Here is a 25,891-nt window from a genome sequence, read left to right on the forward strand (position 1 = left end):
TGTGCTTCTAATATGAGTTACTAAACCATAGGCTCAATGTTTACTTAAGGATCTTACTATTCATAATACAATTTATGTTGGGTGTACTAATTCTCATCAAGTTTGCTTTTATTCAAATTTGCATTTAGTTTGTACTAATCCTGTATGAGTGTGGAATCTCAATACACTTGATAGCCTGCATTAGTAATCCACGTGTTGAGTTTATCTAAACACACAAAATATTATTACTTACCCCTCAAGATGGTAAAATGGGACTATTTACAAAATCTCTATAATCTAGCATTTTTGGGATATGTGTGTATAATATTTGTGGCATTAGTCTATTCTACTCAATCGGGGCAGGACTCCTCACAACGATGCTCCTCAACCAAAATAAGTTAAAATTTAAACCAAACCCAATATTTATGGGTGATTTAATCGAAGCTAACCCATAATCGCAGAAACCAAAGGTTTAACGCGAAAACTACAAAACGACCTCATTGACTGCCTTAATTAAACACCGTTAGCCGATTCCCCCGGCAACCACACGGTAGCAAAGCTTGTGGTCGACAACTTTGTTCATGTGTGAGACTTGGCAAAAAGAGACCTGAGGAGAGAGAGAAAAAAAATGGGAAGAAGATGGTGAATGAGGAAAAGAGAAATATCCATGACTCGCGACAGTGTGAGGAGGAGAGGGGATGGCGACACTTAACTATTAAGATGCGTTTGGGGGAAGGAAAGAGTTATGAGAGAAAAGAATTATAATAATTCTACGATTATGATAATCCTAGTGTTATGATAATATGTGTTTGGGGGAAATGTTATTATGGTAGTGTTATGGTAATATGTGTTTAGGAGAAAGAATATAAAAGGTAGTGTTATGATATTATGTGTTTGGAGGAGGGATTATGATACTAGTGTTATAATAATATATGTTTGGAGAAAAAGTTATGATTGTAGTAATTTAAAAAATAATAATAGAATTTGGATTGGGTTAGTTAGATAGGGTAACGTAGGGTCATAAAAAAAAGGAAAAGAGAGGATAAAATAGGTTTATTTACGGATTAGGATAACCCTAATCCTCATTTATCATAATCCTTGTGCCAAACATGTTTGGCCCAATTTCCTAATCTTTTTCCCCTAAAACCTCACCTCAGACACACCATTAGAGTTGCGTTAACTTTCGTTTTTCTTCTTCTTATTATTATTATTTTATCTTAATTTTAACTCACAAAAAATTTATTATTTAATAAATATAAGTGTATCTTTGTTTAAGGGTCTTCTAAAAAATATAACAAAGCGGCAAAATATTTACAATGCATAAAACAATTCTGAAAATGAAAAAAACTCATAGGCGCACGATAGAAAATACCAAAAATGTCTTGTCAACCATGCCGTTAATAACGTGCGTAATATATTTGGTACACCATTGTTTAAATTTGGTCGTTTAGATTATCCAAACGATTTATTTTTTTCAATTCTATTGTCTAATTTGATTACACGATCATTTATATTTGATCGTTTAGATTTTGCTAGATGATCGTTTAGATTTGGGTCAAATCTAAACAATTTTTTTTTCAAGATTTGGTACACAATCGTTTAGATTTGGCTAAAACAATTTTTTCAACGATCCTTTCTTTTCAAGATTCGTTGGTACACTGTCGTTTAGATTTGGCTACACGATCGTTCAATTTTTTTTCAAAATTTGGTACATGATCGTTTAGATTTGGCTAAACAAATCTTTTTAAGATTCTTTTGGTATACAATCGTTTAGATTTGTTTACACGATCGTTTGTTTTTTCAAGATTCTTTGATACAAGATCGTTTAGATTTGGCTAAATGATTTTTTTAATTCTTTTGATAGACGGTCGTTTATTTTTTTTTACATGGTCGTTTAGATTTGGCTACTTCAATCTAAACGAATTTTTTCAAGATTCTTTATATACAATTTTTTAGATTTGGTTATCCTAATCTAAATGACGTAAAAAAAGGAAAAAAAGAAAGATGATGGAAAGAAATTGCAGCAAAAAAAAGAAACAGAAGAAAGATGATAGAAACAAATCAGATTTGAGACCAAATCTATACAACGTAAAAAAAGAAAAGGAAAAGAAGAAAAACGATAGAAATAAATCGCAGCAGAAAAAAAGAAGAGGAAAAGAAGAAAGACGATAAAAAAATTGCAGCAAAGAGGAGAAAAAAGACAAAAAGACAAACCTGAAATATTTAAAAAATGACTAATTTTGTGAGTTTTGTTATACGGTCCGTAAATATTTTGGCAATTTGTTATATTTATGAAAAAATTTCTCCATTTAACATAAATTTTCTATTTGTTTTTCTCTCGCTATTTCTTTCTTTCTCCCCACTTCCTTCTTTTTTCCCTCTTAGTTTCCTTCTTTTTTTTTTTTTTCCCCTTCTTTTCTTGTTATATCTTCATTCAGTTTTTTCTTTTTTCTTGATACCTACATTTTGATATAAATTTGTACTTTCATGTATTGTAAAATTTATTACAAAATTAAAATATAATGTAACATATAAACACATACACTGTTATCTAATATTATGTTAAATATACAAGATTATATAATGATCTATTTAAATAAAAAATTATTGATTTTGTGGAATGCTGGATGAAATTCAATCAAGAGAAATTTATTAATTTTGTAGAAATTCTTTAATATATTATTACCATAATTGACTCGATTTTATATCATATTTAAATTAGATCTCTAACAATGATACCTTATAATTAAATGAAAATAAAAATATTATTTATTTAATACATTAAATAAGTAAGTTATAAGATACATATTCGCGGTACCAAATCAAGGCAAACTCTGAATACTAGATATGATCTCAAAATAACAGGGGTCAAGGTCGGCCAGTGAGACGATGAGGGATAAGCTTCATCGTCGAGAGGGAAACAGCCCGGATCACCAACTAAGGCCCCTAAATGACTGCTCAGTGATAAAGGAGGTAGGGGTGCAGAGACAGCCAGGAGGTTTGCCTAGAAGTAGCCACCCTTGAAAGAGTGTGTAATATCACACTGATCGAGCGCTCTTGCGTCGAAGATGAACGGGGCTAAGCGATCTGCCGAAGCTGTGGGATGTCAAAATGCATCGGTAGGGGAGCATTCCGCCTTAGAGGGAAGCAACTGCGCAAGCAGTTGTGGACGAAGCAGAAGCGAGAATGTCGGCTTGAGTAACACAAACATTGGTGAGAATCCAATGCCCCGAAAACCTAAGGGTTCCTCCGCAAGGTTCGTCCACGGAGAGTGAGTCAGGGCCTAAGATCAGGCCGAAAGGCGTAGTCGATGGACAACAGGTGAATATTCCTGTACTACCCCTTGTTGGTCCCGAGGGACGGAGGAGGCTAGGTTAGCCGAAAGATGGTTATCGGTTCAAGGACGCAAGGTGCCCCTATTTTTTTAGGGTAAGAAGGGTAGAGAAAATACCTCGAGCCAATGTACAATATAATTATGGTATTATATTATATATTTTTTAAAAAATAAATATTATTTATAATTAATGTGAAGGATAAAATAGTAAATAAAAATCTCGAAATCTTATTTAAGAAAATAAATAAATAAAATTTTAAAATATTTGTGTAAAATTTCTTAATATTTCTTATCCAAAATATTTGAATTTGCTATCTTTCAAATCAGTCCAAAAATAAATGATAATTGGGCTAAAAGGCCATTTGAGAATGTCCCAAAGCCCATAACAGATCTGTCTAAGAGGCCATTGAATTGGGCATCGGTTCCAGTTCGGGAATGGTAGGACCATCAAATGACCTTGTTGGTGGTGCAGCGATTCGAAGCTTCGAAACTTCAAAACTACGACGTCTTTGAGCTCTACTTCGTTGGTGGAGCTTCAGATCTCGTGGATCTCCTCGTAATCAGTGACCAGTTAATTCTTGATGATGGAGGAAAGTAAATCCGCTTCAGACTGTGGCCGTTCCAATCGGAATTTCATACTTCCCATAACTAAGCTTCAGGTAACTTCATTTCGTCTTCTTTCTACAATTTTAATTCTCTTATTAATTACTTCCCTTGTTTGGTTCTGTGTACCCGCTGGCTACAGAGACAAAACTGCATTAATTCATCTCTTGAAATTAATTTTACTGTGCTTGAACAAATTGCAATTCACAAGAAAGATCTCAACCTAGATCAATTACTTACTTCTAGTTTATATATAGAAAGTAGCCTAGAAATTGATTTTAGTTTATGCAATACTTAGAGTCGGTGGCTTTAATTTTTCAGGTTCCATGATAAATATAATCAATTGAAGATTTGGGTAGTGTTTTGCTTCATGTGAAGATACTATTACATATTCAAGGAAATTGGTTTGGAAGATGAAACTCTAATCCTCCTTTTTGCCCTGCATTTTAACATGCATAGTGTGGAAGAGAGGAAATAAAGATGGTAGCAGCTTAATGAACCACAGAAGATGAAGAGGAGCTTCATTTTAAAGAACCCAATTGCCTTCGTTTTTATGATTCTATCTCTTTGTTGTGTACTTATTGTACTCATTACAACACTAAGACTTCCAGAGCTAACTGTAGGATTTAAGACTGGAGCTAGGGATAAGGTTTCATTGATTAGAAAGGTTCTTAAAGATGGTAAGTTGGGCAAGTTTGGAGAAATGATGATCGAAATGTTGCCTGAGGATCTTGCTTTTACTGTTTTTATTCCTTCGGAGAAGGCTTTCGAGCGTGAATTGAGTTTACGAGTGAATGAAAGTTTCACAAGTACTGAGAAGATGGACGATACCTACGCCGTGATTTCTAGAATATTAGGTTTCTCTGCTGTTCCTCGAACTATTTATTCGACATTGGTAGATTACGGGAGTGAGATTTCTTATGATGCTGTTTCTGGATTCACATTGAACATTTCCAAGGACAGAGATGGGAGGCTCGTTGTTAATGGGGTGAGGTCTGAAATGGTGGATTTAAAGAAGAAGGGTGTTCTTGTTCATATAATGGATGGTGTTATAATGGACGCTGCATTTGAGCAATCAGTAAAACCTGATGACAATGAAGATTAAACATCTGAAAAGCAGCTGCTTATTATTATCCATGTTACCTTATGGACTCGAACCTGGGTGATGTAACCATGATTAGGATGAAGCTTATGTGAAACTAAATGTAGGTTCGAACCAACTGATGTTGAAGCATCAGCCAATGAGTTGTGATTATGGGATGAAATGCCACTCGAACCTAGAGCTAGGTGGTTTTTCTTGAAAGATTGTTCATTTTTTGAGGTCTCATAGAAAAGGGACGTAGAAACACATACAAACTTGGAAATGGAAATTTTATTATTATCCTTGTTAACCATACATTCTAAACCATTTACTTCCATGGTAACGGTCTAACAGAATGAAGTTATTTTCAACCAAACATAATATGCTTCGTACAGGTGTGTGGAGCAGTAGATTCTTATCCTCAAATGACTATTGGCTCTTCTTTTCGAAGAATTATTGTCATATAATTTAGATTATACCTATGAGTTCGATTTCAATGTTTAATAATTTTTCCATTGCAATTTGGTTCATACATTACTATCAATTTCTTGTTAAATCATCTCAACAGACACAAAAGTTTAATATGTTATATTCATATTGGTTCTTTTGCATGTAGAAGGGTGGAAATTATATAACAGGAGGTAGATCGTGTAATGTCATTGTTTTATTTGCAATATATTATACCTATATGTATGTGTGTATGTATGTATATTTGAGGAAACCAATAAGATAAACTAGGATAATATATTGGAGGGAGGAAATGGAATCGAATTGAATAATAAGGAAGCAAAACCAAGGAGTGACAAATATTTGGACAAAAATAGTTTGAAAATTTTATGAATTCCGAAGCATTGAATCCACACATTGGTTTCTCGTGATAAAGGCCAATTTGAATTTCCCAATTTCCAACATTCACTGATTAACAATAAATCTACGTGTCTTGAGCATGCACTTGAGAATGTCGAAGTTTTTTTTTTTTAAGTCTCCCTCTCCAAAAATAAAACACATAGAATAAGATAAAATTTATATTAATTAAAGCCCTAACTTGCTACAATACAATAACCTTAGAATTCAATGATAATCACCATAAGTTTTGAACACTACTCCTGATGATGAATCTGATGATCTACAGAAAGCTTAAACGAAGATCCAATGGTGGATGATCCATTTTTGTCTCTATTTTGTAGGTGAAAGCCGTTGCATCCTCATACTGCTTTCCATTTACTCTATACTGATTATCCTCTGGTAATCCTTGTGTTTCATCAATGGTAGAATTTAATGGAAAAAGTTGAAGTGTTTTCATCATTCTTTCTGGCTCCAACTGATCCATTATACCTTTATTCGTCGTTGACTGATCTGCAAAATCTGCTCAAACCCGAAAACCAAATCATTGAAATAATTAAAACACTCCTTAGAGCTTTCTCATATAATAGAGTCAGTCATTTTGAAATGATTTTTTTAAGTGCTTATAAGCGGAGATATCTTATATCTTCTAGATCATCCATGTCTTTAAGCAGTTAGAAAGTGATGTCAAACGAATTGAGGTATAAGAAGGAGGTGAAAAACAAACATACGTTGAAGGTTAGAAGAAGGTGGAAGAATGAAATGTTGTTGTTGAGGAAGAGAAAGTTTGCGACGCTTCTGTCGCTCACGAGCTTTATGATTCTGAAACCAGTAAAACACATTCTTGCTCTCAATCTTGCCGTAAAAGCTGAGATGATGAGAGATTTTCTGAATCTGATCACTACTCGGAGTTCTAAGCCCTGACCTGAACAGTTCTGTCAGTACTTTTACTTGTTCTGCTGTTGGATTCCATCTTCCACATTTGCTACTCCCACTCCCTTTTCCACCTCCACCACCGCTCTCTCCGCTGCATCCTCCTCCCCCTTTTACATATATTCTAGAACAAACTCCATCCTCCATATTATTATTCTTCTTCAACAACACCAATGATCTTTCTTCCCCCTGAAAAACTGAAACTGAAACTTCTCTTCTCAGAAACAAAGCCTTGTGCAAGTCAGAAAAAGTACACTCTGCTTCCTCTTTAAAACAATACTTTTATATATACATATATATATATATATATATATATATATATATATATATATATATAGTTCAGGTGGAGAATGTAATTTATAATTCTGTGGTCCTTTCTTCTCAATTATGTCCATAATATATATGAATTATATAATATAAGATCCAATAACATTACAACAATAGTTATGAAAATATATATTGTCTATATATACTACTCTACTTACTTTCTTCTCATGTCACTGTTTACTAACTTGCAGCCAACAAAAATGTCATGATAGAAATGTAACCAAAAGGTTGGAGCCGTTGCAATATAGCAATTCGGCCTAAATTACTTGTAGGTATGAAACAAAATATGAAAAATGTTTTTGTAAATTTAGCAAAATTTAGATTCGGCTCTCAAAGTCTATCAATGATATATCTATCGCCTAATAGAAGTCTATCGACGTTTTTTTAAAATGTATTTATTCGGAAAGTTTAGTGGTTGATGTTGGATTGGATGTTTATGTTTGTTTGTGTTATGAATAAGGATGCTTTGATTTTAGGGAAAGAAAAAGATTAGATGGAAGTGATATAGTTGGATTTGTTTATGGAAATTAGGGAAAATGGAGAGAGGAGACATGCGCAAAAGCTGCCACCGGTGAAAAATTTGGGTGACCGAGCAGACAAAGATGCAAGTTTCATTGATTGTCACTTAATATTAATTTAATTGGGATTTTGAGTCTCATGGATCAAACTCCTATTTTTCACGTATTTGAATGCATTTTTTTATTAGCTTTGGTGTTTTTCAGTAAGGCATGCACTTACTCTTGTCCTAAAACTATTCCACATATTATAAAAACACCAATTCCTCATTATTTAATTACTCTCTTCATGCCTAGTAGCTACCTAGGTGTGATGTAACTTTGAACTCTAAACCAATGTTGATTCTAATTCACATAGTTCAGTTATAATTCAAGGAAAGATTTAAATGAAATTTTATGTTTTTGTGGCGTTCATTTTGCAGTTTGTAACGTCCTTTACCTTAAATTTTAAAAATAATTAAATTTTATCCCTCTACCATTGTCAAAATGCACTAAGAGCATGTTTAATTATATATACTAAACTCTCGTTTGTTTTATTTAATATGAAATTAAGTTTATCCATGCCTTCACTACTAGGGTTTTCTTCCTTCCCTTCATTGTGCTTGCATTCAATTCCTCTCACATTCTCTTGCGCTTGCGTTCCTTCTTGCACTTACTTCTCTAAACTCACATGAATAGTGCATAAATAACACACTCTGACAGATGGTAATTAAAGGGTTATATTAATTCATTATTTTCAAAATCTATGAGAACCCCTACTACAAATGTGAAGTTTTGGGTGATCTTTACAAATAGTTCTCCATTTAAATGGTGGGTATTATTACAAAATGAATATGAGGAGAGAATTGAGGGAGTGTGTGATGAAAAGTCAAAGTTAATAAGAGGATTGTCTGAATGTTTGTTGGAGGTTTGTGATTAAAAAGAGACTGACAAAGATACTAAGTTGACCAAAAGTAGAAGGTTTGGCCAAAAGGATGTATGAAAATTTGGGTGTGGGATTTTAAATTAATGAGAAAAAAGAGATCAGTGGGAACATAAGCATAGAGACAACAAAAGCCACCAATGTTAATTCTTTTTTTTTCTTTCTTTTTTTTTTCTTTTTTTTTTTTGGAAAATAAAAGGCCACCAATGTTAAGAAAAAGAGGATATTAATTATTAATATTTAGTTTGGATTTTACTTTGTCATAAGCCTCTTGTCTTAACTCAAATGACTCTTTGTTCTACAAAGCTCAATTTCAATGAACATACCTTTGTCTTCAAGGTCTTGTCATTATTTTGAGCTAATTTATTACAAAATTTGAGCACTTCTATCATAATTAATTATTTGATTCTACACATTAATTTGTTTAATTTTGTCTTCTTAGTCTAACTATATTTAGAACAAGTTGCACATGAAAATCTATTATTGTATTCATTATTTTACACACCTTCATATTCTAACATGTGATTCAAAAGCTAGCATTGTAATTTTTTTTTTAATTAAAAAATGTATTACAACCATTTTGATTTTGTCTATTTTCTTTTTGAATACTATATATATAAAATATATTACTTTTTAAACCATAAGAAAATGAAATTAATTTATTTGTACTTGAAAGAATCATAAATAATTGTAAACGAATACTGATCACAAACTCACACATTACAAGAACAACATACACAGAGAGTACATCAAAATAACAAAATTTATATTGTTTGTTAATTTTATTTTTAGTTAAACTTAGAATGATGAAAATTTGAAAACTATATATAAATAGTTTTTAAGAAAAAAAGAAAGAAAAAAAGCATTCACAGTCTTCCAGGATTGGATTTATGTTTTTGAAAAGCAACAAAAAGAATGAACAGAAAATGAATTTCCAAATCCATACATCGCTAAAAGTGCCATTAAAATGGTCCTATCTTCTTTGTCTACATTACACCATACAAAACCCCAAAAACAAATTTATCTTTCTTCTAATAAAATAAAATAAATAATTTTATTATATGAGATTATTATTCCAGTAAAAAAAGTAAAAAAGAGATCACGTAAAATATGGAAAGGTGAATTTGTTGCATGCGAGGAGGCATGTTTTTACCTCTTTTTTCATCCACTCATCAGTTTATATCATCCCGTTGAACTATCTTTCATTGTTCAAAATTAGGTTTATAAACACTATTTTTTTTATTTTATGTATATGTTTCTTTATTTACTTAGTTTCATTATTGACTATTTAAGGACCCGTGAAAAAGTGCTTGGGAGATACATTATTATTGTTGAAAATGGGGTGTTAGTGTTTTTTTTTTTCTTTGTGATAGTCTTTTGAGTTACAATATGAATACAAATGAGAATAAAACCTTTGATCTTAAACAAAGACATAACAATTAACAAGGTGGAGATCGGATATCGAACTTTAAACCTCTAAATAAAAGAAATCATGTTTAATTATGGTTTATGATTCCAACAAAATCAATTAGATTTAGAGATAGGTGGGTTATTTTAATTGATTTGTGTGATGGGATGTTAAAATAAGAGAATGAAGTTAGGGGAGTGGAAACAGTATTAATTAGGGAGTAAAGATTAGGGGATTATGTTAATCAGTGAGATTCGAGAAAAGCTTAAGCTGGAAATTAGGGCACGCCTCAACATACTTTACTCCCCACTACAACCCCTATTCTTTCTTCTTTTTTCTTTTTTTCTTCTTTCAAAGATTACAACTTATTGTCGTGCTTTTGTAAATAATAATAATTTTAGTTAAATTACTAGTTTAACGTTTATGATTAATTTTAATTTCTTTACGCTTCCATCAATTCACTTTTAGATTTCAAGTTGTAAGTCTCCAAACGTTGTACGTGAATTTATGGATCATCTATTCTCGAAATCAATAATGGTATGTCAAATTGAGCTATGTTTACAGCGGATTCAGAATTCAAAATTATTTAATAAATAACTTGGTGTTTAATATTGTGATATTAAATTGATACTTTCTACTAAATTTTGTTATATCTATAAATTCTTTTACATCGTGTAATTATATCTAATAATATTTTAGTTCCATTTTTCTATTTTCCAAGATATCTTTTTTGTCCTTCTTTTTCTATCATGATCCATTTAAAATGATTTCACTTTTATATTATTTGGAGATGGTTTTTCTTCTAAAGTCCTACTTTTAGAAATTAATCAACCTCACCTTTATCTAAATAGATTTTTTATAACATACATCCACATATATATATATGTGTGTGTGTAGAAAGAAATTAAGAACCTTAAACTATTATTCATGAGGACCTAACTGCCAATATTATAGTACAGTTCTAAAATATGATTAAGATATATATATATATGTTGGACTAAAATATTAGATTTTCAAATCATATTAATTATAAAAAATGAGATGTTAGTATTGTAAATAAATTAAATTTTAAAAAAAAAAAGTGAATTAGTTGAGTGGGGGAGTGGAGAAGTAATTTGAGAAAAATGGAATTGTAAATTAGGGAGACAAAAAGAAAGCAATAAACCCACTAATGATTTTTAAGACGACAACGTTTAATTAAATCAGGAAAAGCAAACCCATAATCCTCATTATTCTCTTCTCTTAATCATTATTATTATTATTATTATTATTATTTACTTTTTTTTATCTAACTAATCATACACCTCCACATGTCATTTGTCTTCCCACAAACTTTTTAGGGTTAATTTCAATTATAATAATAATGTAGTTCTTAAAACAAATATAATAATTGACAAATATATGATATAGTTGAGGAAAAAAAGTATTTTAATAATTTAGTTAAAAGAATAAAATGGTGTATAGGTACATAATGTTGCCTTTTTGTTGTTTATAAGAAAATAAACCATGTAATAGTAGTTAAAGAAAGTTAAAACTATCATCACACTTAAATAAATAAATAAATAAGCATGTGTCACACAATGCTCTAACGTATGTTGAGGTCGAGACATTTTTACAAAATGTATCATCAATTGCTTTTTTGGTTATAAAGACAAAAATTCATTGTGCGCTAACCAAAATTTGGTGTTTTGTCCGCTTAAACTGCTAGTGTTCAAGAGAAAGATAGAATCAAATCATTAACTACGTGAGGTTCTTGAAATATATTTTTTTTCTTTTGTTTGTTATTATGAGCATGTCTTCTATTAGTGTAAGCAATATTAAGTCTATGATTCTGTTGAACAATATATTTTACGTTTATTACACTTTAGTTACGTATTGAAACTTATTTTGGTAAAATTATGATGAATTTTATGTTACGTTGTTACATATCTTGAACAAAGTTATTCTCTATGAAGAAAAATATTAATATGTATAATACAATATTCATATAATATAATTTTAAAAGTTATATAATAAGGTTCTTGATTACCATATTATATAATAATAATAAGTGTTAGGTGTGATATATCTTTTCGTAATTTAATCAGTGTACCATCTACTATACTCGACCTCTTGGATGTGGTTAGGTCTTGAGTCAATTTGTGGTTGTTTTGATTGTTGGTGACAATTTGAATTGTCTTAACACCCGATGTGGGTAATTTCACTCTAAAATTTGAAAGCATATATGAGAGTTCCCCAGAACCAAATATCTTCACCATTATGACAATAATTAGGCAATAATGTCAACATCACCGGTTTATGACAGTGTAAGTGATTTGAAATTTCATAAATGGATAATTATAACCCTAAAAAGTGTACTCATTGTTTTTACATGAAAGATAACATGTTTCTACTTGATTCTACATTAGTCGAACAAATAACTATAGTTGTATACTATATTAACACGTTTGTGGAATTTTCAAATACGCCACTAAGATACCTCTCCTTCTTTACACGTATATAATATAATTTAAAACATCTTATTACATAAAATTATAATGAAATAAATTGTAGCTCTCCCGATGCATCAAATCGTCGAGAAATATATCAAAATACATTAGGAATAGATCTCTCTATGCTTAAGGCCCGTCAAGATATGAGTTAGGAGAAACGCGTCGTTTGAGTATTTCCCAACGCATACATGAAGCGGCGTCAAGAATTCATAACTCTCGACGTTCAGATGAAGCGTGTTAGGAGTAAAGAACTCCCGATGCGCTTAAGTATGGTGTCAAGAATGTCTTTAATCCTAATGTTGGTTCGAAGGCGTTGGGATATCATCTATCCTGACGCCTACTAGAAGCATTGGACGTGAGTAATAACTCCTGACGCTTTTCTGCGTCGGGAGATGATGTTTTTTTTATTTTGTTTAATTATTATCTTCATTTTATTTTTAACTTGTGGTACTTTTTTGAGTTCCGGTTCGATTGAAATTAAATTAAATTTTCAAACAAAACAAACACAAAATTAATAACTACATTGAAATACCAAAGTTTAATTTACAAAATTAGAACACCTTTCATAAAATAAAAAAATTTAAAAAAATTTTAAAAAAAAACTCCTACAATAATGTTTGTTGAAACAAATACATAAAAAAGAAAAATACATCATCTCTCATCTTCAAACACGTCTACACCTACAATCACATGAAAGAAAAATGCATATTTAAACTTCAAATAAACCAAAAATATGGATGCCAAAAACCAAAACTTTTTCACTAAGAATAATCAGACTTACCTTCACGATCAACTTACCATTCCATAATAATCCATAAAACTGAGTTCAACATCAAATCTATTGTAAACTTTAGTTTCGTGATTACATAATAAAACTCTAACATTGTATAAAACATACCTTGAACTTAATTAGATGATTTTACAAATAAAGTTTAGATAAAGAATAACATATCTTGATTCATAAATGATCTTCTCGAGGAATTTTGTTTCTCTCTCTTGATCTTTCTTTAGAACTTATTTAGATTTCTTTGATGGAGAAGAATGAACTACTTAATGAGCCAGTGAAGAGTACCAATCCCTAAGGTTCTATTTATAGACATCACTCATCATGGTGTTTAATTAGGACATTATCTTTTTAACTAATGGGTCTAATAAAATAATATACCCAAAAGAGATAAAATGACATATAATGCACATTGGCCACATTAATAATAATATTATATTTAAAATAAATCTAACATTTTCCCACTTGGCCCATTAACATTATTTACCATATATATTTATAGACATAATGCGCAAAATTAAACTTTATAACATATCATGTAAAGTCAAATAAACTACTAAAGAATCATGGCAGTCATACATCTTTGTATTAACATACTCTCTTCCATGTATCACCGAAATAGTTTTTCTATTAACATGATCTATAATAAAGATAATCAATAACGGTACAACAATAAATGTCTTTATCAAAGACGATGTCCTGTTTGATTTATATAATTCATTTATGTATATATTAATCATTATAGGTGTAAACCCATAATCTGCAAAACCCATATCGATTCACTTAAGATACAATTGTCTAGAAGCTAGTTTAAGTCCATATATTAACCTCTTTAGTTTACACATCATATGTTCATTTCCTTCAACCATAAACCTTCTGGTTAATCCATGTACACTTCATCTAATCTCCCATTTAGAAAGGTAGTTTTCACATCCATTTGATGAAGCTCTAAATCATAATGAGCTACTAAACCCATAATAATTCTTAATGAGTCCTTTTTCGAGACGAGAAAAGGTATTTTGTAGTCAATGTCATCTTTCTGAGTATACATTTTGGCAACAAGTCTAATCTTGTATTGTTCGATATTTCCATTTGAGTTACGTTTGGTCTTAAAGACCCATTTACACTCAACTCTTTACCTTCCTTTAGGCAATTCTGCAAGTTCCCAGACTTCATTATCATTCATAGATATTAACTTTTCTTTCATGGCATCTAACCATTTAGCAGAGTTATCTTCTTTAACGGGTAGTGAAAACAAAACCGAATCATTATTAGTACTTAAGTCAAATTCTGACTCATGCGAATAAACCACATAGTCATCAGAAATAGCTAATTTTCTTGGTCTTACAGATCTTTTTAACTCTATTTCTTGTGGTCCCTCAGTTACAGGTTCATTTGTTATAACAACAATAGGTGGTGTTTGACCATTAATTTATTCTTCTTGTGGATTGTAAACAGAGTCAACAACTACAGGAACAACAACTTGAAAAGAAGTTACAGATGAAGGAATTTCCACCCTAATTTCTTGAATTTCCACTTTACGTGGTTCCAAACTCCCACTCATTACACCATTCTCAATAAACCTTACATTTCTAGTTTCAATTATTCTCTTACTGTGGTTAGGACAATAAAATCTATACGCTCTTAAATTTTTTGGATGACCAATGAATAAACTACTAGTTGTCTTGAATCTAGTTTCTTTTCGTGTTGATTATAAATTCTTACTTCCACTTGACTTCCACTTGATAACCCAAACATGTAGGTGTCTTAAACTAAGGTTTCTTCCTATCCACAGTTGAAAAGGTGTATTTGGAACTGACTTACTAGGAACCTTGTTTTATAAATATTGAGCAGTTCTTAATGCATACATTCATAAGGACACAAGTAAAGATGAATTAACTAACATGCTTCTAACCATATTCATTAATATACGATTACCTCTTTCTGCAACAACATTTTGTTGCGGTGCTCCAGGCATTGTGTAGTGAGAACATATGTCATGGCTTTCTAGGAATATAGCGAATGGATCGGGACACTGTCCATTCTCATCATATTTTCCATAATACTCACCACCTCTATCAGATCGTAAGATTTTCACCTTTCTACCTAATTTTCTTTCAACTTCATTTATAAACACCTTTAAGGCATCTATTGCTTGAGATTTTTCATGTAACAAATAGATATATCCATAATGTGATAAATCATCAATAAAGGTGATAAAATATTTTTCTCCACCAAAAGATGGAACATCAAAAGGCCCATAAATATTGTATGATTTCAAGAAGTTGTGAGCTTCTTGTGGCTTTTTTATTAACTGTGTGTTTTATTTGTTTTCCTTTAATACAATCTACATAAATTCCAAGGTATGTACGTAAAATCTAAATCTGGAAGAATTTCATTCTTTATCAATTTTTTAATACTTTCTTTGGATATTTGACCCAAACGTTTATGCCACAAGTAAGCTGATGATTCATTAGTTTTATCACATTTAGTTACCAACATTATGATATAGGGTAAACAAACTCTCAGCAAAAAACTTATCAAGCTTTAATTTATATAAGTCATCACAAGAAATATGAGAGCCAATAAAAATGTTTTGTTTGATTAAACTAAAACACTCATTCACAAATTTAAAGTAATAACCTGAAGTATCAAGTTTTGATAAGAAAATCAAATTATGCAAAAAAGAAGGGACAAAAAAAGTATCGAAAAGGTCTAAATGAAGGTTTAGTATCACGTTTAGTACCAACATTAGCAATGCATCCACTATAAAAGCGAACCTCAAATGAAGGTCTCATCACACGTGAGAAGAAATCTTCAGCAACGTTTTCTCTCTCATACATTTTTAGAACCTGAAATTGATATACATGAATATAAATCCTCAAATAAGATATATTGATTCTCAAATTCATGTATGATATATACTTGAGCTCTAAACCACTCAGGAAATGCTTGTTGATATCTTCTATACAAGTCAAAAGCGTTTTGAGCTTGATGACATATTAACCTCAAGTGTTTCCTAAAGTTTATAATTGTGGTTGTGTAAAGACAACAACGAAGACTTAAAATAGTGAGTGAAATATAAAGTTTGAAATGCGTACATGCGATAGTCCGTCTTCCCAATTGTTGAGGATGTACCAATGTGCGAGCCGTTTTTCTTCTGGTGATAGGGTTCATAAAGTAGACGCCCTTAATGGTCATACTGCCTGCCTAAACACTTCAAATGCACCAAGTATCAATTTCATCATCGGGAATGCTATAATCATTTCGTTCATCTCTAGTGAATCGAGTTTCAATTTCACTTAGATATCACGAACAAAAAAGTCCATGATTCATTCATCACATAAGCTTTTGCAATAGACCCTTCAAGATGTGCTTTGATCGTGACAAATTATTTTAACGTTTGAAAACTTCTTTCAGTAGGATACATTCAATTGTAACTAATCTAACCAACAACTTTGGTTTTATATGGTACGTAAACGACAAGGTGTATCATTACGTCGAACAAGGCAAGTGGAAATATTCTCTCCAATTTACAAAGTATGACTATGATATCTTATTGCAATTGATTCAAATCACTTATACATATCGTTTATGTGCGCAAGTCACCAAAAAATCCACACAATTTAGTAACATAGGTAGAAACAGTTTTTGGTAGATATGCTCGAACACCAGTAGGGAGAATTCAATGTAACAAAACGTGACAGTCGTATGTTTTAGGACCTCGTATTTTCCCATCTTTGTCATTTACACATCGTAAAATATTATAAACGAATCCATCAGGAAATTTAACTGATTTTAGAAACTTGCAAAATGCAATTCGCTCACTATTAGTCAATGTGTACGTTGCATGTGGCTTTACAAATCTGTTACTAACTTCTCATAAGTGTGAATCCTTTCTTATTTTCAAATCTTGTGGGTCCAATCGAGCATTTGTGATATCTTTCATTTTTGCTTCAATATTCAACAATGTACCAACCAAGTTGTCACAAACGTTTTTCTCAATATGCATTACATCCAATTTATGACGTAATAGTAGTCTGGACCAGTAAGGAAGTTCGAAAAATATACTTTTTTTAGTCCAATTAAGAGCTTGCTTTCTTTTCTTATCTTGCTTCAATGGATATTTACTAATAAGTGGCAAACTCAACGAATCTAATTGTTGTAAGATATCATCTCCATTCATTGCAACTAGAGGAGGCCTAGGCTCTACCTTTCCATCATGTTACTTACTTACTTCTATGCCAAATGTGGTTATTTTCCCTCTTATCCCGAATGACGATTTATTCTTCATGCATATGGGACATGCCCAATAACCTTTTGTACTCCACTTAGATAAGTTATCATATGCATAAAAGTCATTAATGGTTCACAACAAGGTTACATATAATTGAAAGAACTGACCGATAAGAGAATCATAAGTACGAACATCAATAGTCCATAACTGTGTCAATTTCTCAATTAACAGGGGTAGAACATCAATTTCCTTACTAGAAGATCTTGAACCAGGTATAATGACATTAATAAGTTCTTTCATGCATTTCCAATGTGGCAAATTATAAGGGATTATCAAGATTCCTTGAAGATCATCTAAATATCATTTTGACATGATCTAAACGATCGTTTACCATTGTAAACATGATCATTAAAATTTGAAACTCTTCCCATTGTATATAAAAAAAAAAACTACGCGATCATGTTGATATGATCTAAATGATTGCTTACCATAGTTAACACGATCATTTAGCATAGTCAATATAATCATTTAGATTTGAAGCCTTTCTCATTGTTTAAAAAGAACTACACGGTCGTGTGGATATGATCTAAATGATCTCTTACCATAGTTAACACGATCGTTTAGATTTGGTGTCTTTTTCCCATCATAGAACTACACGATCACGTAGATATGATTTAAATGATTGCTTACCATCAACACGATCATTTAGAATTGAAGTCTTTTTCCCATCATTAAAAAGAATTATAATATACGATGGTTTAAAAGAAGATTACTCACAGCCATAGGATCATTTTCTGTATTTTCTATTGTGCGCTTTTGGGTTTTTTCGTTTTTAAAATTGTTAAATGTTTTACTACTGATTTATTATATTTTTAAAAGAAAAAAAAACTAAATATATTTTATTTTAGAAAAAATCAATTTAATGAAGGTAAATCTTGGATTAAAAATTGAGAGAATAATTTGGAATATGTTGATTCCCTAAAAGATTTGATTGGTAATTTGAGATGGAAAAATTGATTAGCTAAAAAAGTGGAAGAGTCACAAAATATCCACAAATTATACCTAAAATATTCACGATTTATGAACAATATATCCACAAAATTCCGCCCAAATTTCTCCATATATCAACCTTTGTTGGAACTCATCCAGATAATACCAATGAAAAGATGTCAATGATACTTTGGAGCTTTCTCAATTTTTCGAGAAAAAAGATAATGGATACATTCATTTGAAGATATATCCCCACGATTTTTTTAACCTTGAATATATATATACACGCATCATTACATATAAACTTTCGAAAAGATATCTTTATTCCTTATTGCTTTGTTTCTATTCCCGATAGGACGAGGTTCATAAGGTAGAAAATTGAAAGTAAATCAAATTGTTGCCTTAAACGATGAACTGTACTAGAAAGTAAAAGATGAGAAAGGTTTGTGGCAAACATAATACGGAGTATGGGGGAAAATTGTTGATGTTAATAATGGTAGTAAAGTAAAAACTAGACAACATATTCCACAAAAGCAGGCAGTATAACAAGAATCTTGACAGTAAGCTCAATCAAAGTAACCAAATATTCTTAGATTTTGGTCAATCACCAAATAAATAACACGAAAATTTCGACTATGCTCGTTGAAGTTACAGGATCTGAGCTGCGGTATTCAACTTTTCAGCCAAGCTCAACTGTGTCCGGGTTATACTCGACAAATACAGCAACAGCAAATGGTCCTATGAAAGGGTGAAAATAAGGGATAAATTAATCAAACTGTCGGATGGTTTTCATTTTAGAGTTCATATTTCCTTAGATTTTCGTCTAAACCATAATCCAGGACCAAGCCCAAATAGTTTACGCCTGTAAGGTAACTGTTGAGTCCGTAGTTTCTAGCTTTTGAAAAAACGGGATTGTTTCCTCATAAACAGCCAAAAACAAAACCATGTTTTTTTAAAACACAGGTTGCTTTGGTTTTCAAAAGTTGAACTTGGATTTTTAAAATACTCCTAAATATAGATGGCCTAACAAAGAAATCAATTAGGGTAAGGAATGTTTATTAGCTTAGATGGTTATAAAACAGGTGTTGATATTTAATTAACATCACAGCCTCTTCAGCTCTACTTATAGCATCATAATATATAAGTTATGATAAAATAAGCTAACCTGCACGTTGTCGTTCATCAGCTTATCAAAAGCAGCTGGCGACAGTTTTGGAAGAGATGCTACAGTGTCAGCTAGAAATCTCCCTATCGTGTTGTCAGCCTCAACGTGCCCTTCCTGAGAGAGTAATAGCATAAGCAAACAAAGGACAATTCATAACAAAAGTGGAGACCCAGATGCTAGTAAGAAACATTTCATTTTTCATAGGAGAACCCCAGAAGCCAATAGTCAATTGGAGACCCATACAACTCACCACAACGTTATCAACATATTTGTAAATGTCGTCAATTAAGGCAAGCAATCTCTCCATTGAAGCTTCCATTCCTTCCAAATCATTTGGCAGTTTATCAACAGAAGTTGTCTTCAGAATATCAACTGCCATCAAAAATTGCATTAGTATTGGAGCTTTGCAGGAATATTTAAAACCGACTTGAGAAGAGTTTTGAAATGGATTGGATAGGCTTAAGAAACAAACACAAGCTAAGTTCACAAAAACAATAATGATGTGTATCTGTTGCTATACATTAACAACTACAATATAGATTAAGGAAAGAATTTCCCATGCTAAGTTCCACCAGCAAAGCTACAAAAATAGAAATGTTAAAAGTTGATTCATACTAAGATAATGCTATTTTCCCATAAGCCGGGGATAAACAGTTTAAGACCATTTCATTCAGCTGCTCAATGAGACAATGTTATATCAACTCACCTAAAACTTTGAGTAGGTATAAATGTCGATGAAAAAGGGGTGTGAATAAGTATCTATGAGATAAGATTGCAGCTTTAATAATTCAAGAATGAAAGTAAAACATAAGCTAATTAAATCCTTACATCCAAGTCTCTCAGCTTCGACCATTCGAAGATCCAAAGGAATTTCTTGAAACTGAGCAGCAAGCTGTCTATCTCCCAGGGACAAATTGACAGAGATATATGCTTTTATCGTCCCTTCACCATTCTTAAACCCAGTATCAACAGTAAGGTGAATAGGGTTTGCAACTTCTCTTGAATAAAATTCGTGTATCAATGCACTGCCACCCGTTACTCCCGTACCAGTTGAATACCTGTCAGTATTCATCATGTATAAGACACTATAAAAATATGTCCATCACATAAGCCTTCGAAGAGTACTTAAAATCACAAGAACATTGGATGGACTATGTAGCAACCAGGTGTAATATACATGAGATGAAACTAAACAATATAGGACTTTATGATCTTTATATTAGCATAAAAAAAAATAACAAAACAAAAGTTACCAGCCAACTTCTTCCTAGTGAGAAAAAAAATTCATTTGGGAAGCTAAGAAAACTAGAGGCCAATGGCCAAACCCAAAGCAGCAACAAACAGTAGCTCCAAAAACAGGCTTTGGAAATGAGAAAAAGCACTTTAACTGTAGTTGATAAAGCTGAGGAGAATTCAACGCCCGTTCATTTGTTGGATGATATTGTTTTTTCTCTTGTTGGGCTCTGGTAATTAGTCATTTTTGTAACTCTGCAATTTTTGGTCCTCTTTTATCCTAATGATATCCAACTTCTTATCCTAAAAATGAACTTTAGCTGATTAACAAAGTAAAAGAAGGATTGGCTTTACCATCCAACAATAACTTCCTTCGGATTAACTTTTTGGTGTGAACTTAACATATTGTGATGATAGTCAATATCCAGCGCAACCTGTTAAGATGAAAAGAACGAAAATTAGGTATGAAAGAGTGGAATTGTGAACTAAGAATTTATTGCAAGTTTGTAGAACAAATGATAACTATCACTAGCAAGTCGAACTTAATATATCATTCAAATTCAATGAAACAAATAATGTACAACAACCGAATTTTTAAATGTTCACATTCCCTCGAATAAGTACAATTGCATAAATCGTTAAGAAATTTAGACAAAGTACAAACATGATCGAAGAAACAAAATTGAAATAAAGAAGAGAAAGAAGGCAGGGAACCCTAATTTCTTCAACAGAAGAGAGTAAGAAACCAATCGTCAATGAAAATGATAGAATCTAGGGCTTCAATTACGACTAAAAAGCGAATAAGAACGCCAAGAACAAGAGACTGCCGAAACAATTAGATGAAGGAAACACTAGAGATAAGTAGAATGGAGAGTAAGGAAGATTACCTGATCCGAGAACTCATTATGGGGAACAGCATAAGAGTTACGAATATCAACAGTTCCATCAGGTAAAACCGAGCCAAGAAGAGTACCAATGACTCGATCGGCCTGGTCGGGGCGCCTGACATAGCAATCACAAATGTTGAAGATAACCAAAGGATGAACCTTGGCAGATAAAGTGTTAGAAGACTGTGAAAATTGCAAAACTGTGGTCTCGGTCGTTGCCATTGCTTGAAGCTTGATTAAACCTAGCTCCGTGAAAATTGATCGCCGAGAGAAACGATAAAGGAGCAGAAGCGGATGCTAGGGTTTGTGTTTTGCCTCCAATTTTTGGAAGAAGACACGCCTAACAATTGGGTCGCCATATCTAATATATTGGGCCTATCCCAATTGCCCATTTCATTAAACTATATGCTATTTTTCATATTATTGAATTTTTGAACATCAAGCCCGTCTAGCTCAGTCGGTAGAGCGCAAGGCTCTTAACCTTGTGGTCGTGGGTTCGAGCCCCACGGTGGGCGTTTTTTATTTTTCCTCTTTCGTCTCTTTTCCAAAAATAAAAAACAGTAACAATAATTTTAGACCATTTAAACTCTTCAATATTTAAGTCATTTTATTTGGGGTTGATTTCTTGAAAACTAATTTGTTTGGGATTAATCATTATGACTACAAAGTTCTCAATTGATACATTAGCCTCAGATTACATTGCCATTTTAGTATGCTGGTCTAAATCATTTTTCTTTATTTCTTTTCTTTTTTAAGCTTTAAGCTTTCCCTTTCGTTTTTTTGTTGATCCCTACTTCCTAATTTTCGAAGATCCTCCCTAACCTCCAGCAGTCTTCCCATAAGTACCTCCTTATTCTTTCACAAATAATCCACTAAATACCTCCTACAATATCCAACAAGAATAGCACATCATCTTTAACAGTCCATACACTCTTATATTGGGTTTTATGTCTTAAAACTCGTATATAGTAAATATAATTCATTGGTAGTTATTAATAAAGTGTTATATTATTATAATTTCAAGAAGTGTTATTAATTATATTATTAGTTTTATCTTAATAACCTAAATCCAATAAACTAACATCTTGAGTTGTTTGATGAGTCTTGAACAGTATGTAGAGACATACAGAAAACAATGTTCAAGATCAGCTTAAAGGGTCTATAGTATAGGGTTAAGGCTAGGTAACTTATCCTGGTAACACTATGGATACGACTTACTTTGTATCTAATATAAATGCATTTATTCAACATGTTCAAGTAAGCGACATGCGAGTGAGGGTATCGTATGTAATGAGTTTGCATAAGACCCGACCACGAAATAGTAACCACAAGATGTAACTCCATTAACTAGTTGGGTTTCTATTTCATTAGAATGACATGGATAACTTAGTCTTAATTATGAGTATATTATGAACTCCTATTCGCGAGGGATTGTCTTTTGATTTGTACGGGTGAGAGTGGTCAGATTGTCAACTCAATATATTTATCATTTTGAGGACAAAACCGGGTGGGGAGCTGGGAACATAATCACACAAGATGGAATTCACTCCTTCTTGACTTTATGGTAAATAGATAAGCGCTCCTTTAAATGGTGTATCCAGGACTTGAAGGTCTTACCCTCTCTATGGCATGAGAAAGGATTCTGTTTAGTGGTTGGACATTAAACAGGTTGTTCATTAGAGGAGCATTGGTATTTAAGGACTAGAAGTAACCCAAGGGGAAAACAGTAATTTGACCCAGCTAGTGTTATGAACACTTGTGAAGGACTAACTTATTGGTATTGGTCTATATCCGTGGACACATAAATATATCTACAGTGAGAAGAGTTCAGCTGCGAGTCTTTAGTGGAGTGTACACACAGTTAACAAATATATCATAATGTGGTTAATGAGTTTAGCCAATTAATCTCATATCGTTGTAGCTTCTAGTCTGTAGGTCCATTAGGCATCCTTTCTAGCTCATAAAGAGTAATGAGATTTAGTTGTATTGGTTGTAATTTGAAATGTTCAAATTTACTTTAGGAATTAGTATAATGTATGGTAATACATTATAATATAAAGTTTATATTTTAATTAAACTTTATTATATAAATTTAATTTTGGATATGACTCAAAATTAGCTTATGAGAGAATAAAATATTTGAATGAGTTCAAATATTAATTTAATGTGAATGAGATTCATATCAAAACTATAGGTTAAAATTTAAAGTGTATATGATATACATTAAAACTATAGGTTATGTGAGTGATATTCATTTAAATATGATTTAAATGAAATATTAATTAAATATTAATTAATTAATTAATTAATATTATTTTAATAATAATTGGTTATTAAATTAATAGGGAACGTAGGTGGTTTTTCCAAGTTCCCATTTTTTCTCTCAATTTCTCACTTCTTTGTCTGAAGAAGAGGGAGAGATCTGTGTAACATTGGCAGAACAATTATATGATGCTTACTATAATTTGGAACTCTCTCAAGAAAAAATTCTCTCTAAAAATTCCCTTCCAATTGATTCCCAATAACCAAATCTCAACCCATAGAATAAGAAGATTTCTAAGTGGTTGTGCCCCAATTTGAAGTTTTGTAGATACTGAGACATTAACGTGAGTAAGTTTTTGCATTTTTCTCTGTTATTTTTAGGTCCCCAATTAAATTGAATAAGTCTTTGTAATTCTTCTAATGTGCTAGGACTTTCATCCCTTCACCCTCGTCACAGTGATATATTCAATATTGTTCTTGTTACTGAACCCCTTACAAATGACAATTATGTCACATGGAGTCGTTCAATAATTCTTGCGTTATCAATCCGAAATAAGCCCAGATTCGTTGATGGATCAATAACTAAACATGTTTGATGAGTTACTTCTTTTATGGATTAGAAATAATAATATAGTGATAGCTTGGATTCTAAATTTTGTTTCTAGGGACATTTCATCAAGCATCTTGTTTACTGAATCGGCTCAAGCAATATGGATTGATCTTCAAGATTGTTTTTAAAAGATAAATGGTCCAAGGATATTCCAGCTCAAACGTGATTTATCCACACTTAAGCAAGAATAAGAATCCGCCACGATGCATTTTTCCAAGATTAAAAGTATAAGGGATGAATATGCTTCATACCATCCAGGTTGTACTTATGGCAAATGTACCTGCGGCGGCGATCAATCCATTGAAAAATTCGTGGAATTTGAGTACCTCATGTACTTCCTAATGGGATTGAATGTTGATTTCAACCATGCCCCAATCATAAGTTCTGCTCATTGATCCTTCTCCTACAATTAATAAAGCTTTTTCATTAATAATGCAGCAAGAACAACATCAATATAATCTACTTCAAAACCTACGACATACCATAGATAAATGCTACAAACTTCATGGCTACCTCCCGGACTATAAACCAAAAAGCAAAACAAACAATCAAGTACATAAAGCTCCTTCAAACGATCCACCTGTTGCAAATAGTACTACAAAAATCAATCAAACATCCTCTACATCAAATCCCACACTAGACAATGAGACACTTGCTCAAAGCCACAACATACTCTCCATGTTACAACCAAAACTTGTTGTTGTTAAAACTGATCATGAAACCATCGCTCACATAGCAAGTACTTGATTTCCTTACAAAACAAAAAATGAATGGATTATTGACTTAGGAGCTTCAACACATATATGTTTTTAAAAAACATATCGTCTCTAATCTAAAGTCCATTGCATGTTTAGTTGTTCTTCACAATAACTCCCAAATTCCAGTACATTATGATGGTTCAATTAGACTTTTTAGTTCTCCAACATATCTTTTATGTTTTAGAATTATGGCGTTTTTGTTTTTCCTTTTTCGTCTTTTTTGTGTCCAAATCGTTTCTCATTTGTATTTTAGGAAATTAATTTTTTCATTATTTTTCATTTTTAAACACTATAAATTTCAAATATATATAAATAGATTATGTTTCTTTTCCTAAAAATTATTGTTTAATCTATTTTAATTTATTCGACTAAATTCAAAATTTATTTTAAAATACGAAACTTAACATTTAAACTAAAAATATATTAAAACCAAAAATAAATAACAATAACAACAATTTTAGATTATTTAAACTCTTCTTTATTTAAGTAATTTTATTTGGGGTTGATTTCTTGAAAACTAATTTGTTT

At 31.7% G+C, this 25,891-nt stretch overlaps 3 protein-coding genes and 1 non-coding gene across 5 annotated transcripts; 2 read left to right on the top strand and 2 right to left on the bottom strand.

The window, feature by feature from the left end:
* Positions 1-3,676: 3,676 nt before the first annotated feature.
* On the top strand, positions 3,677-5,307 carry LOC103485559 (uncharacterized). Of its 2 annotated transcripts, none has more exons than XM_017043952.2 (2): positions 3,677-3,972; positions 4,376-5,307. In XM_017043952.2, exon 2 carries the CDS (start codon positions 4,425-4,427, stop codon positions 5,019-5,021), a length of 597 nt encoding a protein of 198 aa, XP_016899441.1. In that variant the 5' UTR covers positions 3,677-3,972; positions 4,376-4,424; the 3' UTR covers positions 5,022-5,307. The 2 variants fall into 2 exon arrangements, with proteins under 2 accessions (XP_016899441.1, XP_008441441.1); XM_008443219.3 differs by having other exon boundaries at positions 3,713-3,972; positions 4,238-5,307.
* A 630-nt stretch (positions 5,308-5,937) lies between these two features.
* Positions 5,938-7,284, bottom strand: LOC103485558 (WUSCHEL-related homeobox 5). The gene is made up of 2 exons (XM_008443218.3): positions 6,572-7,284; positions 5,938-6,362 (listed from the first exon to the last, which is right to left on the bottom strand). Exons 1-2 carry the CDS (start codon positions 6,918-6,920, stop codon positions 6,124-6,126), a joined length of 588 nt encoding a protein of 195 aa, XP_008441440.2. The 5' UTR covers positions 6,921-7,284; the 3' UTR covers positions 5,938-6,123.
* An 11,632-nt stretch (positions 7,285-18,916) lies between these two features.
* LOC103485557 (eukaryotic translation initiation factor 3 subunit F) lies at positions 18,917-22,081 on the bottom strand. The gene is made up of 6 exons (XM_008443217.3): positions 21,734-22,081; positions 21,201-21,280; positions 20,442-20,671; positions 19,864-19,985; positions 19,614-19,727; positions 18,917-19,186 (listed from the first exon to the last, which is right to left on the bottom strand). Exons 1-6 carry the CDS (start codon positions 21,953-21,955, stop codon positions 19,097-19,099), a joined length of 858 nt encoding a protein of 285 aa, XP_008441439.1. The 5' UTR covers positions 21,956-22,081; the 3' UTR covers positions 18,917-19,096.
* A 94-nt stretch (positions 22,082-22,175) lies between these two features.
* Positions 22,176-22,248, top strand: TRNAK-CUU (transfer RNA lysine (anticodon CUU)). The gene has a single exon. It is a non-coding gene; the product is annotated as a tRNA-Lys (tRNA).
* Positions 22,249-25,891: the final 3,643 nt, after the last annotated feature.

Source organism: Cucumis melo, chromosome 3, assembly GCF_025177605.1.
Source record: "Cucumis melo cultivar AY chromosome 3, USDA_Cmelo_AY_1.0, whole genome shotgun sequence".
NCBI lineage: Eukaryota > Viridiplantae > Streptophyta > Magnoliopsida > Cucurbitales > Cucurbitaceae > Cucumis > Cucumis melo.